Here is a 13051-nt window from a genome sequence, read left to right as displayed (position 1 = left end):
GTAGCATAATCAAAAATCAGGATAAAGTTCTTCATTTTCAAAGACACGTGCACCTAACTGAGCTCATCATTTAGGTGTGCAAATCTCCTACATAGATATGCAAGCTGAGGAAACACGTGTGTATGTCTACCGTACACATAGGCGGGCAACCCCAACTTGGATGTATGCATCAGTGACTTGCATGCCTAAATCATGCATGCACACGTAGATGTATAAATCTGTGACCATCTGAGCCAAAGTTTATATTGGGTTCTTTTGTTGGTTTTACTGGAGGAAAAAAGCTGGAATCTTGTGCAACTGAATTACTGGAATTGGAGTTCTCTACATAGAAATGCAGCATTATTTTCTGCCTACAGAGTATTTGTAGGTGTGCATTTTCTTCAGGATTTTTTTTTTCTTGGGAGGAGGGGAAGAATTTCATGCTTAAGTGCTTGAATGAAAGGATTGTGTTTACCATAGGGATGAACTGAAGCGCAACAAGGGTTGCAAATATTTGTGCAATAATTCTTCCTTTAAATCTGGTTTGCCAGTGAAACAACACAATGTCAACGGTTTGTATTACAAAGTTATAGAAAATGATTAAAAACCTTTAAGTAAATCAGGATCTGGAAAAATCAAACATACACTATGTACAATCTCTCCTAGCAATGGAATGAAACTTCACGTGGTATGTTTTTAAGGTGTGCACTTTGATGTGTTCCTAATTTTCTCTTAACTACACCTGTAATACATCTCAGATGTGACAGGGAATACGTGACCTATATCGTGCACCATATTTGATTTTAAAAATGCTTTCAAAGCTGTTATTAAAATAAATCTAATTTATGTAAGAATAAAAACAATTAGATCACAAAGATCAGCATAGTAGGATGTGTGCAGCACTAAATTAGAACGTGGCATACTCCAACAATATTATAAGGAAGTTCATTTGGAGGGCACAAGGGAATGAACAGGATTTCAAAAATGGACTGGCCTATGTCCCATATCCCACTGAAAATGGACTGTCCTGGTTCCACTTGAGAATGAGAGGTGCGTCTATTGGGAGGGGGGAGGGGGAGGGGCAATCATTTGGGTAGTAAATTCCGCAGCATGTCAATGGAATGGGGTACAGTGAAGATGAATTCATAGTAAACTGAGAGGAAAAGGCAAGTCCATTAGGACTGCAGGTGCAGGGATGCATCTCTGCCCTATAGGCTCTTCTGACTGATCTGTGAAGTAGTGCTAAGGGTGTACAGCCAGCCCCCACAGCAGTCTTCTAACTGAAGAATTCTCTGATGTTCCACTAGCGTTTCTTCTGGCTGTGATACCAAGGGATTAGGGTTGAATTAACTGACTTGGATAAAATCAGTTGAATAAATGCTTTGCTGAGAACTTGAACCAAATCCGATTACTGAACTTCAAAATTTTGTTTAAAACAAAAGAAAACAGTAACTTTTTTTTCCTTACAGCTCTGCATATCTTAATTTTGGCCAGAATGAGAAGTAGAGATAATGATGTACCATCAAAATCATAAAATATTCTCACAGTATTTCCTATCCATGAGTATACGACTCATTCTGTAAGGTTTCCACTCTGATTTCTTGATTAAACAGGTCCAGCTGAGACTGGATGTAATTCAGATACACTTGGAGAGCCAGATTCTCAGATGGTGTAAATTAATGCAGCTCCAATGAAATCAACTGAATTACCCCAGCTGAAGCTCTGAGTACTAAACTTTTGTCCAATTCAATCATCAGAAGTTTTCAGATCTACCCACTAGCAGATAGATTTTAGCAGAACTATATCTCCAGCTCATACAAACATTCATGCTATTACTGGGCCTGTATCTATGCAGTGTTGCTCTGACACAGACAGATCAGAATGGCTATTCCCGTAGTAACTGTTAGTCTGCTATTTGCTGAAAGCTCCAAAGACTGAAATATGGGTTGGGATTTACAGCAATTCAGATAATGTGGGGAATTGGCCCACCCATGAGCCATATGCTTTTAAACACATGCACATGCACACTGGAACATGTCTTAGGAATTTCCTTCCCATGTGAGGCATTGAACACATTAACCTCCACTGTTGACATTCACTCACTCCCTTAGGTATTGGCAGGACTCTAATGTAAGTCCTATTAAAAGGTAGTCATGAACTCATCACTTGAATATTGTTTGTGAGGCTATTCCTGCTGTTTAGTTTAGTTTCTGGCCATCTAGAAGCATCACCAACCTAGCATTAATTGTCTTACTGGTCGTGCACCTTCCATGTATCCCACCTAAAATTTTCAAGGTACTGTTCATTAAAATGATTATAATATCAGGAAACAAGGAACTGATATGTAGGGAGGTGCTGGTGATGCTTACCTTGTTTTATGTTCTTGTTTAGGGTGACCAGATAGCAACTGTGAGAAAACGGGACAGGGGGTGGGGGGTAATGGGCACCTATATAAGAAAAAGTCCCCCCAGAATGGGACTGTCCCTTTAAAAACGGGACATCTGGTCACCCTATTCTTGTTGCTATTTTTGTTTGTTGTGTACGTAAAATTCAGGTGCGCAAATATTTACAGAAAGGAGTATAAGTGTGGCTGAAGCAAATTCAGTTTGAAATTCAAGTTAATATTCCCTGAAAATTCTTTGTGGTATTCACCCAAATCTTCTAAGAGCTTAGTGAGATCGGTTACAGCAAACTGCACTTTACAACTCCGTATCATGTCAGCAAGCTGCTGTGCTAACTCTTCAAAGCAGAGAATCCAAGTATTCGTTTTGGTCTGGAGGGTTAACAATCCCTTCACCCAGCAATAATCCTCAATCTGATTCTCTTGTGAGAACAATATAGAGCTGTTCTGCTAGTTATTCTCCAAAGCTATTTTAGAAAAAAAGTCACTCAAGATTTTGGGATGTTTTACGTTCTTCAACAGATGAAATCTGAGACTAGTTAATCCAAATGGCTAGACCTGCTTAGCAATTCAAACCTATTGTGTAGCTGTCCCAGACAGTCCAACTGAAACATTGTGCAAACATATCAGGGCATGCCAGAGAGAGAGGGCCTCTCAAATAAATCTCATTAACAAGCTTCAGTATAAACTAACCGGTGATCCTGTAATTTAAATGTGAGTTTTCCATGCATGTGCGTACAGTGAGCGTTCCACTAATTGGACTAAATTTAAAAGAATAATGGATTTCAGCTTAGAATAAGCTAAAACAAATACTTACGTACCTTGATATAAGTAGTTCCTTTTTCTGAAAGAAAGTGAGAAATTGTTGTTACTTGTTATGAAAGACAATAATCTAGTCTTTTTTAAGGAGCATCAGTTTCCAATGGAAATATGATTCCAGACTCAAATATGGGTCTAATTGATTATTTCCTGAAAGGTGTTTATGAGGCAATGGGGCCCGAACTTATTTAATAGCAATAATATCTTTCTATATTTGAAGAAAAAAAATAAAGTAAAACTATTTAGATTTAAATAAAAAATACGCTTTGGGCCCTGATTCAGTACAGCATTTAAACACATGCTTAAGTCCACCTTTATTCAGCAAAGCATGTGCTTAAGTGCTTTGTGGAATGGGGCTGGACTGAATCACATAGAATCAAAGAACTGGAAGGGACCTCGAGAGGTCATCTAGTCCTGTCCCCTGCACTCAAGGCAGGACTAAGTATTATCTAGACCATCCCTGACAGGTGTTTGTCCAACCTGCTCTTAAAAATCCCCTATGATGGAGATTCCATAACCTCCCTAGGCAATTTATTCCATGCTTAAATTTAATCATTTACTTAAGTGTTTTGCTAATTTAGGGCCTAACTCACCAATTGTGAAGGAGAAACCTTCCTTCCTAACTAACATAGATATTGGTCTATAGATAGGCTGTGGTTAAATCGGACAGGCCCTGGTTTAGTTTGCTCATAATTTACTTTGAGATATAATTCAAGCATACAGAGCTGAAGAAGGGGACGGAATATTCCATTCTAGCTCATGTTACCTGAACACATGCCTGCTGAGTAGTGTTAAGCTGGGAAACTTGTTCTCTCCCAGGCAGGGGAGCAGTGTTGACCTTCCACACTTTTTGAAACACTGGCTCAGAACTACCATTGCTGAGCTGATCTTTTCGATGTGGTAGCTTTGATTTGAGGTCAAAAGTCTCCAAAGCAGCTAATGGAGTTTCAGAGTTTTCTTTGGAAGACAGCAATTTTTCATGAATGCAGGAGGGTAATGAAAATGAGGAAGAGGAATAGTACATAGTACACCGAGGTGGACTTTTACAAATATGCCGCAGGGAACCAGCGTGCTCCCTCTGGCTTCCCAACCTAGTGCCATCAAAGCATTCCTGAAGTCCTGAAGCTTGCGAGACGGAGGCCACACTATTTCTTAACCGCCTTAGCGTTGGGGAGGTGGAAATTCTGCCTGGAGCATGCCTGTCAAAGTGGAAAGCTGCACTGTAGCTTTCCTCGTGCTCCTTTGATGGAACCTTTAGCAAGATTGGAGGCTCACTGCAACTTCTTCTCTGGATGCAGCCAACTGGTGACATTTTACAGTCCATACCAATTGAGATAGCCCTTGTTTCGCAGGGCTGGAAGTTGTCACTTTCTGAGTCACTGTTTCCTGACAAATCAACATTCTCTTCATGTGGGTCAATCTTCTTGTTTAGATGATGTTCTGCTTTGGGGTAAGTTTCTTCATCCAGTTCCAGAGAATAATCACAAACTGGTTGTTGCATCCTTTAGCTACAGCATGCAGACCTCTAGCTGTTATCAGTTAGAAAGAACACAATCAGAAAAGAAATCTCCATTCTCAAACGGAATGTTCCCAATTTAACCTCATGTACTTCATATCCCTTTTTAATTAATTATTATCTCTTGTTGAAAACCAGGTGCTGTTTAAGAATAGGACTGAAAAACAAATTCCTGACCACTATTCATTGATGTCACAAAGCTCTTTTAAATTATTATTTGTATTTACTATACGGTGACATGTTCAGTTCTTGTGTAACTGCATTTACTAAAGTCAATGGAATTTAATATAACTCTAAGTCAATGCAGTTGGCCCAGGGATAAATTTGACCTATGGATTTAAATGGTCAAAAGTGACTAGTGATTTTTGGGTGCTCAACTTGAAATGCCTTAAAGGGACCTGCTTTTCAGAGGGATAGTCAGCACTTTCTGAAAATGAGATGCCTCACGTTGTGCACCAAAAATCACTAGTCACTTTTGAAAATTAAAACATTCATGTTCATTAACAGAAAAGGGCTTCTTTCCTATTTAAGGGACTCAAAAACTGTCTCTGTCTCTCACTGCATATTATAACAGATACCTAACTGCATGGTAGAATGGATGTTCTATAAACATATAACTATCCTCCTAAAGAGCCAGATGTAGAAAATATGTCGGGTTGAAAAATCTAGCTTTGATTGGTATCTCTGTTTCCTTGTTAGAACTTTTGATTCTCCTCTTTCCACACACATTCTTTCCGTGTTTTATGTGCACTTACATTTAATATGCCAGCATGTACAAATAAAGAACAGAGATAGATACATTGATAAGGATGCATATGTGTAATGATAGCCCAGTGTGTGCAAATGCTAAACATCTCACCATAAAAAAGAACAATAATTGTTGAGTACTATTGAACTTTGAGCATTTTGGGAATTGATTGGTACAAAGTTAGTTCATGCAGGGGCTCCTGTGGTTTAAGATGACTGGGGAAATCTAAAACGTTCAATGGTCCTTAAATTCATCCTTCCACCTCTAGTGTGAGGCTTTGTGTGTATTCTCCTTATTAGTATGATGGGCTGTGACATAATATATGTCATTATAGTACTGTTCTCCAGAATCAGACTCAGCAATTTAGGGTAGGACTGCCTTTCCATGGACTATTGCATTTGATGGTCTCCTGGAAAGTGCCATGTGAATCTAAGGTACTTTGTTCAGTGCTCAGATATAACAATGGTGGGCACTGTAGATATACCTGTAAAAGATATGGACTCTCGCCTCCCATGATCATTCCTCTATAGCAATTTCTCTCCATGTGAATATTCAGATTTTCTTATAAGGCAGTTTCGCTTGTAGCATAGAGGGCTTTAGGATGGATATCTGAAAAGACCCTGTTCTAAAAGGTTTCAGGAGCAAATAAGAATTTCACGAGCTCAGAGGCCCTGTAGTGGGGCAGCTGCTCCACTCCTGGAGAACAGGGGTTAAAACAGCCAAGCTAGGCTGATTGGGGAAGCAGCCACAGCTGTGGCCAGCTCAATTAGGGCCCAGCTGGCCCTGATAAGAGGGCTGTGGGCCAGAAGCTGGAGGAGTCTCTCTCCAGCCTTGGAGGGAGAAAGACCTGGCTGCTTAGGAGCTCAGGGAACGGGGCCTGAGAAAAGGCAAGAGGAGCAGGAGAGATCCAGCCTGGTAAATCCTCAGGCTGCGGGCCTTGCTAAAAGGCCAAAACAGGTACTGGGGTTGCAGAGGCTGCAGCCCGGGCTTAGGCAGAGGCAGCTGGTCTGAACCCCTTGCCAATGATGAGTGGCCATTACAGACTGCAGTCTGCCCCAGTGAGCGGGGGCTAGATGGTGACTGGCAGTAGCTACTGAGGCAAGGTGTGGCTTGGGAGCTTGTGGATTACTGCTGGGGGCAGAACCCTGAGGTAAATGGGCACCGGGATTTGGGTGGGACATGGGGCCAGCGGCAGGCGAGACATCGGCCAGGAGGCGGCGCTCCGTATGCTGGAGAGCTAATTCCCAAGACGACCAGCAGGAGGCACCGTGGCGGTGAGTCTTTCTTCGCTACAGGCCCTGATTGAGCAAAGTACAAAGGCACATGTTTACCTTTAAGTTTGAGTAGTACCATTACTTTCAATAAGACTAATTATGTGTTTAAGATTAAGGATATAGCTAAGTACTTTGCTTGACTGGGGCCAGAGTCTCTTAATTTTTCTTAGGTCTTTTTCTGCCAGGAAGTGAGACTACAGCACTGTACTATATTAGGAATAACAATGAAGCTAGCAATGCCCATGACCCTTTTTTTTTTTTTTTTAAGCGGGACAAATGGGCTATATCAAATAACTATTATTTACTTAGAGGTTAAGCAAATAAAATCTAACAATCATTTAAGACAAGGCTAACCTGTATTTTCTTTTCAGCAGGGAAGCAGGATGCTTTGAAATAAATAAATAAAATTGGTATTATGTAATCAAATAATACAGAAAAAAGTTGTTAATTAAGGTATAGTGGCAATTTCTTGGCAATTTATCTGGTAATTAAGTGTAATAATCTGTTATGTTTCATAATGTATGAAGGTGTAGTTCCCAGATACTACGGTAATAGTCCCTCTAGAAATGGATTGATAGGTAAGAAAATAATTAATGATAAACTAGTTATTTAACAAATGTGGCCTCTCATTTTGTCAACAGAATATCTGCAAACCATTCAGGATTTCCCCAAATCTGTTTTAGTTGTTTATTCAAACATATGCTGGCTTTTTACCCCGCTTGATTGATTGAATGTGGCTTGTGAAATTTGATCTGGTGTGGCTTAGTTTTAAATAGATAATTATGTGGTATTGTTTCTGTTCTCTCATTGGATACATCTACCAATACTCTTGACCCAAATTCGTGAAGGTGCAAACTTAAAATCTATTTTTTGAGACTTCTGATGTATGCAACTTTTACATTCGCTTTCCATAAACATTTGGGCCAATCCAATCCAATCACTCAAAAGTTTGCAGGAAGCAAATGCAAACTTTTCTTGAATATGATGGAAATGAATTAATCACAACTGTGGTGAATATCCATATAATTTTTTTGCCTTATTTACCCATCTTAGAGAGAGAGAGAGAGAGTAATCAAAGCATGTGCTCATTAAAACTGAGATACACTTGGAATTCACACTCTCCATAAATCATGCACAAAATCAGTGTTATTTCCCTGTTTTTCATCTAGGCTGTAATAGCACAAGGTTGTAGTGAGATCTTCTATTACTATGGCTTCATGATCTTTTCAGCATTTATTAGTATACAGTGAAGTATTATAAATAAAACTAAGCTGCATTCACTGAATAAATGAACAGAAGTATATTTTGTGATGCATTACATTTGTTTTTTTAATAAGTGAAACCACTCGGTTGTCTATCTGCAGAATTCTATAATTCACAATAGGGCTTCCAGATATTAGTATGAATTAAGAAAGTTTTACTGTGTAGACTTTATTTTTGTTAAACATATATGCTTATGAAGCACAATTTGAATTAAAACTTATTCTCTGGAAAGCTCTTACATTAAACTGAACATATAATAAATTTCAGTAGTTTTTTGAAACTAGGAATCAAGAAACTCTTCTCAGCAACACAATCTTGACCAAGCAAAACATGATATAAGAAAAGGACAGACACACGGGCATACTCTAGGTCATTAAACTTACTGCTTTAAACAGCTGAAGAATTGGTTTCATTCTCAAATTGTCAACTTTCAATCTGTTCACATCCTCTGCAAATATAACAAAAATAAAATAAAATAAAAGTCAAACATTTAACTTGCTTCACTGTATATTGGACTCAGCCGAAGCGATACCTTTTTCTCTTCCTAAGCTTCCTTGCTGAGTGCTGAAATAGGGAACTAGTTTTTCTTCTTGTAGATTCAACGTTTCTAGGGGATTTGTTTATCAGAAAGGTCAGACAGAGTGGCTTCAGGATCAATGCCAGTTTACAAACGGTAACATGATCCATTTTAACACAAGATTAATAGTATTCACTCTCTAGAATAATTGTCTCTCCTCTTTGCTTTTCATTTTCCCTTTCAGATTGCTCTGCATAGATTTGTACTGTGTGACAGACCCAGACCAATGGGGTACAGGAGTCTGGTAGAGGGCAAATATACTGGTCACTGGATGAGTAGTTTTCTGTTCCCTGAGTGACCAGAGCAGGGGCTGCACTAGAGTAATCAGGGACCTGCTAGAACCAGTTAAGGCAGGCAGGCTAATTAGGACACCTGGAGCCAATTGAGAAGAAGCTGCTAGAATCAATTAAGGCAGGCTAATCAGGGCACTTGGGTTTTAAAAGGAGCTCACTTCAGTTTGTGGTGGGAGTGTGAGGAGCTGGGAGCAAGAGGCGCAAGGAGCTGAGAGTGAGAGGGTGTGCTGCTGGAGGACTGAGGAGCACAAGCGTTATCAGACACCAGGAGGAAGGTCCTGTGGTGAGAATAAGGAAGGTGTTTGGAGGAGGCCATGGGAAAGTAGCCCAGGGAGTTGTAGCTGTCATGCAGCTGTTACAGGAGGCACTATAGACAGCTGCAGTCCATAGGGCCCTGGGCTGGAACCCGGAGTAGAGGGCAGGCCCGGGTTCCCCCCCAAACCTCCCAATTGACCTGGACTGTGGGTTCTTCCAGAGGGGAAGGTCTCTGGGCTGTTCCCCAACCCACATGGTGAATCTCTGAGGCAAGAAAATCCGCCAATAAGCGCAGGACCCACCAAGATAGAGGAGGAACTTTGTCACAACTGATAAGGTTTGGCAAAGGAAATCTTCCTCAGGTAAGGAATAGGTATCAAGAGCAGATGAAATTCTAAGGAACAATCCTGTTTCTATGCAAGTGTCTTAAGCAATTAGAGCTGTCTGAATTAATCATTGTGAATAATTTAATCAATGAATTCAGCACTTTTATTTTGTTCATGAATGATCAGCAATCAGGTTGGGATTCTAACAAGTATGTTCACAATTGTTTGAATTATATGTATGGAAAAATTGTCTATGGATTATTCAAGAACTAGTCTGAGTATTTGCAATTCTTTATTCACTGCTATACAACTGATCAGCTAAGCAACCTGATATCATTTCCAATCTGTGATTGGATGCTTAAAACTGAAGTCCTGTTTATTTGTTCACAAATTATCCACATATCATAATTGTTCAAATCTTATGCAAGCAATACAATTTTTCAAATGGCTGAGCAAACACTGCCAGTGCAAATATTCGCAGTGATGTATATTTGTACTAGAATTTGTGACACTGTTCACCTTTAAACATTTTTGCAAATAGAAAAGTCACCCAACCCAAAGGTACATGAATAAGTGTCTGATCCATTACTGACTGAAGTCAGTGGAAAGACTCCCACTGAATTCAGTGGAGATTGGATTAAGGTCCCAAGGGGAGAAGTCAAATTCGAAAGTTTTATTCACAAGAATACTCATAAATGTTTTCTGTTTTCATCTGGCTCAGCTAGTAATAAAAAAGAATGGGAAAAACTTTCCCTTCCCTCATTGATCTTGAAACATCCTTTACGATATAGGTGGATTTGTTTTAAATAGAAAATTTTGAATCTGCAAATGAGGCCATGTTTTTCCACCCTCAGCTTGTCCTTTAAATTGATATCAGATGAGGTGGAGCAGATCATCTTCTTCATGAAATGCAGACAAATATCTGTTCTGATGACATGGAGGCCACCCTGCTTCATCGCTGGTGTAAGGGTGCTACAGCCGGGAGGAATGACAAAGCCTTGACAAAATCTTTGATATTCCCCAAACTACAAAACTAATACCACCTTTGCCAATTGTACACTGAAAAGGTCAAGAAGAAAGGTGACCTCTCTAAACTGATGGCAGAGATGTTCACCTCCGTGCCTTGGAAAAGGGAAAGGAAGAGGTCACACCTGGCTTCTAAAAAACATTCTTTATAATTAACTCCACCTTGTCTCAGGGCAGGCCTCCCTTCTCCCCTCATCGTCAGTGCTGTCAAAAGGAAGCACTTTTGGGTATGGACTCCAGAGTGTTGCAACAAGAGAGAGAAACCCACTTATCACTCTGGAGAGACTATAGTCTGCCACTACCAAATAAGTCTCTTGCAAAAGTAAGTAGGCTGAGACCCTGAGAAGACTGAATCCATTAGTGTCTGTTCTGCAGTGGGTGTCAGAGCTGATCATTAACAGTAGATCATTCTACTCTATTCGGGTTCTTATACCAGGCCCATCACTGTGGTATTCGGTGTCTGTGGAACTTTTCCTATGATCTCTCTCTGTTGCTAACACAAGTGCAACTCTGCCAGTGTCTGTAATGGTGGGTGTATTATTCTGGACAGAGCTCCAAGTAGCTGCCAGCATTTAAAACATTTCTGTCTAACTGACCAGAGCAGGTCTAACCAACACACCGCTTCAAACTCTGGAACCCATGGCCCCTTGAATACCATAGTGCTCTTACTCTAGGTACCACCAATATATAGGCCAGATCCTTAGTTGGTATAAATTGGCAAATTTATGTCGCTTAAATGTAACGACACCAATTTACACTAGCTGTGGCTCTGGCTCTATATCCCAAACAATTTATCAAATTTCAGGCTATATTTTGAATTTATTTGACCCTTTAGCTGCATACTGGACTCAGTCTTTGTTTTATGCCATTCCCAAGAAGCATTAAATCTCATTAGATTACTTTACCTAATGGGTAAAATGCTTATGTTAAATAAAGATTAGTTTCTCCTGGCTGAAATATTAGTTGCCAGGATTTCTATTTAACCCATGGGTGCGAGAATAGTTTATACACTTGGAAGCCAAGAGAGGTTGTCTGTCAGCTATGGTATACAGTACCCCCTCGCTTAACGTTGTAATTATGTTCCTGAAAAATGTGACTTTAAGCAAAACTACGTTAAGCGAATCCGATTTCCCCATAAGAATCAATGTAAATGAAGGGGGGCGGGGGGGGGAGGGAGAGAGGTTTAGGTTCCAGGGACATTTTTTTCACCAGACAAACTATATAGTAGTTTATGTTCAAAACTGCACTGTACTGTATTTGCTATTAATAATAGCAATAGCAATTTATTTTTCTCTTAGTGTCTCTGCCTGATTGTATAATTCTGGTTTCAAATGAGGTGTATGGTTGACTGGTCAGTTTGTAACTCTGGGGTTTGTAACTCTGAGGTTCTACTGTACCTCTAAGTCCCGCTTTTCTTCCACTATTGGTGCATTTGCTGTTTGACATTGAGTCGGGTAGTTCTTACTATTCTGAATTAACGCAGATGTCATGGTGGTCTTTAAATGTCAAATAAACGTACTTCATAACAGCCAGAGGATTGTAATTAATGTATTTATTTCTAATTACTTCTTGGTTCTGAAGACAACCATTTCAGCCATTTTCAGTGTGTGACAGGGAATATGACAGGGAACATCTTTTCTGTGATATTTGTGTTGGAAAGACCCTAATAGAGAGAAAAACAGCATTAAAAAAGGAAATGTGCATTAACCTATTATTTCCCCTTGCAATTAAGAACAAATGCTGCCCTTTGGGCCCAGCCCAAGTTACCAGGCTGTGTGCTGGGAAAAGCAGAGGAAGTGTGTATGTGGTGGTGTTGATCAAATATTGCACCACAGGCCATAGAACAGAAGCAGAACAGTAAGCCCATGGCTGTTCTGCATTGCATGCATGGTGGAGATGAATGGCTGGACGATAGATCCACTTCCCTGTCCCCATGTTGCTCCCTTTCTCAGCTCTGCTCTGTTGCCCTCAGATCCTATCTCACTTATAGCAATTCAGTGGTTCTGCTGCATGCACCTGTGCAGAGCGGGTGCAGGGAGAGAATCCCCTTTAATTATGAAAAATGTGCTACTAAGGAGTTTAAAAGGACTCTAAGAGGCCAGAGAGTACCTTAAATTCAAACAGTCTTATTTAAACACCACTGACAGAGCAATAAATAAATCTCCACTGATTTCACTATTTGCTCCTAATGATTAAAGCTTCAAAAGACTGAATTTGCCCTAAGTTCAAAGATCCAGTGGCTTGTTATCCAACATACAGTTACTTCAAATGCCAAATGATAAAAAGAATCTAATTATGCTTTACTTCAAAGTAGTTGGTGCAAACAATAAGGAAAAATGGAAAGAAAAAAATAGCAGTTGGATGTTGTGACAGTGTACCCCATAAGGCTTTATGGGGGTGGGGGTGTGCTTATAAATGTATGTATGACATAACTGGAATATGTTTTGTGCTGCCTGTGCCATGTAATATATCTCCGTAAAGGTTATGGTCTACTATATCTATTCATCCTATCTGTACACATATATCATTTTCTACTTGAGGTTAAGAATATGGGCTGTATACCTGCTTGGTTTC

General features: G+C 39.9%; 1 protein-coding gene across 1 annotated transcript in view; it reads right to left on the bottom strand.

The window, feature by feature from the left end:
- Nucleotides 1-4700, bottom strand: part of PLEKHG7 (pleckstrin homology and RhoGEF domain containing G7) — a 53325-nt gene extending 48625 nt beyond the window's left edge. Inside the window, exon 1 of the mRNA XM_029910869.1 lies at nucleotides 3966-4700. Within this exon, the coding sequence (XP_029766729.1) occupies nucleotides 3966-4700 (735 nt within the window). The remainder of the gene's footprint in view (nucleotides 1-3965) is intronic.
- Between the last annotated feature and the right edge of the window lie 8351 nt (nucleotides 4701-13051).

The sequence above is a fragment of the Terrapene carolina genome, unplaced genomic scaffold (assembly GCF_002925995.2).
Source record: "Terrapene carolina triunguis isolate 2854851 unplaced genomic scaffold, T_m_triunguis-2.0 Scaffold68, whole genome shotgun sequence".
Lineage (NCBI taxonomy): Eukaryota > Metazoa > Chordata > Testudines > Emydidae > Terrapene > Terrapene triunguis.
The sequence above is the reverse complement of the archived record's forward strand: the minus strand, read 5'-3'. Positions and strand labels throughout refer to the sequence as shown.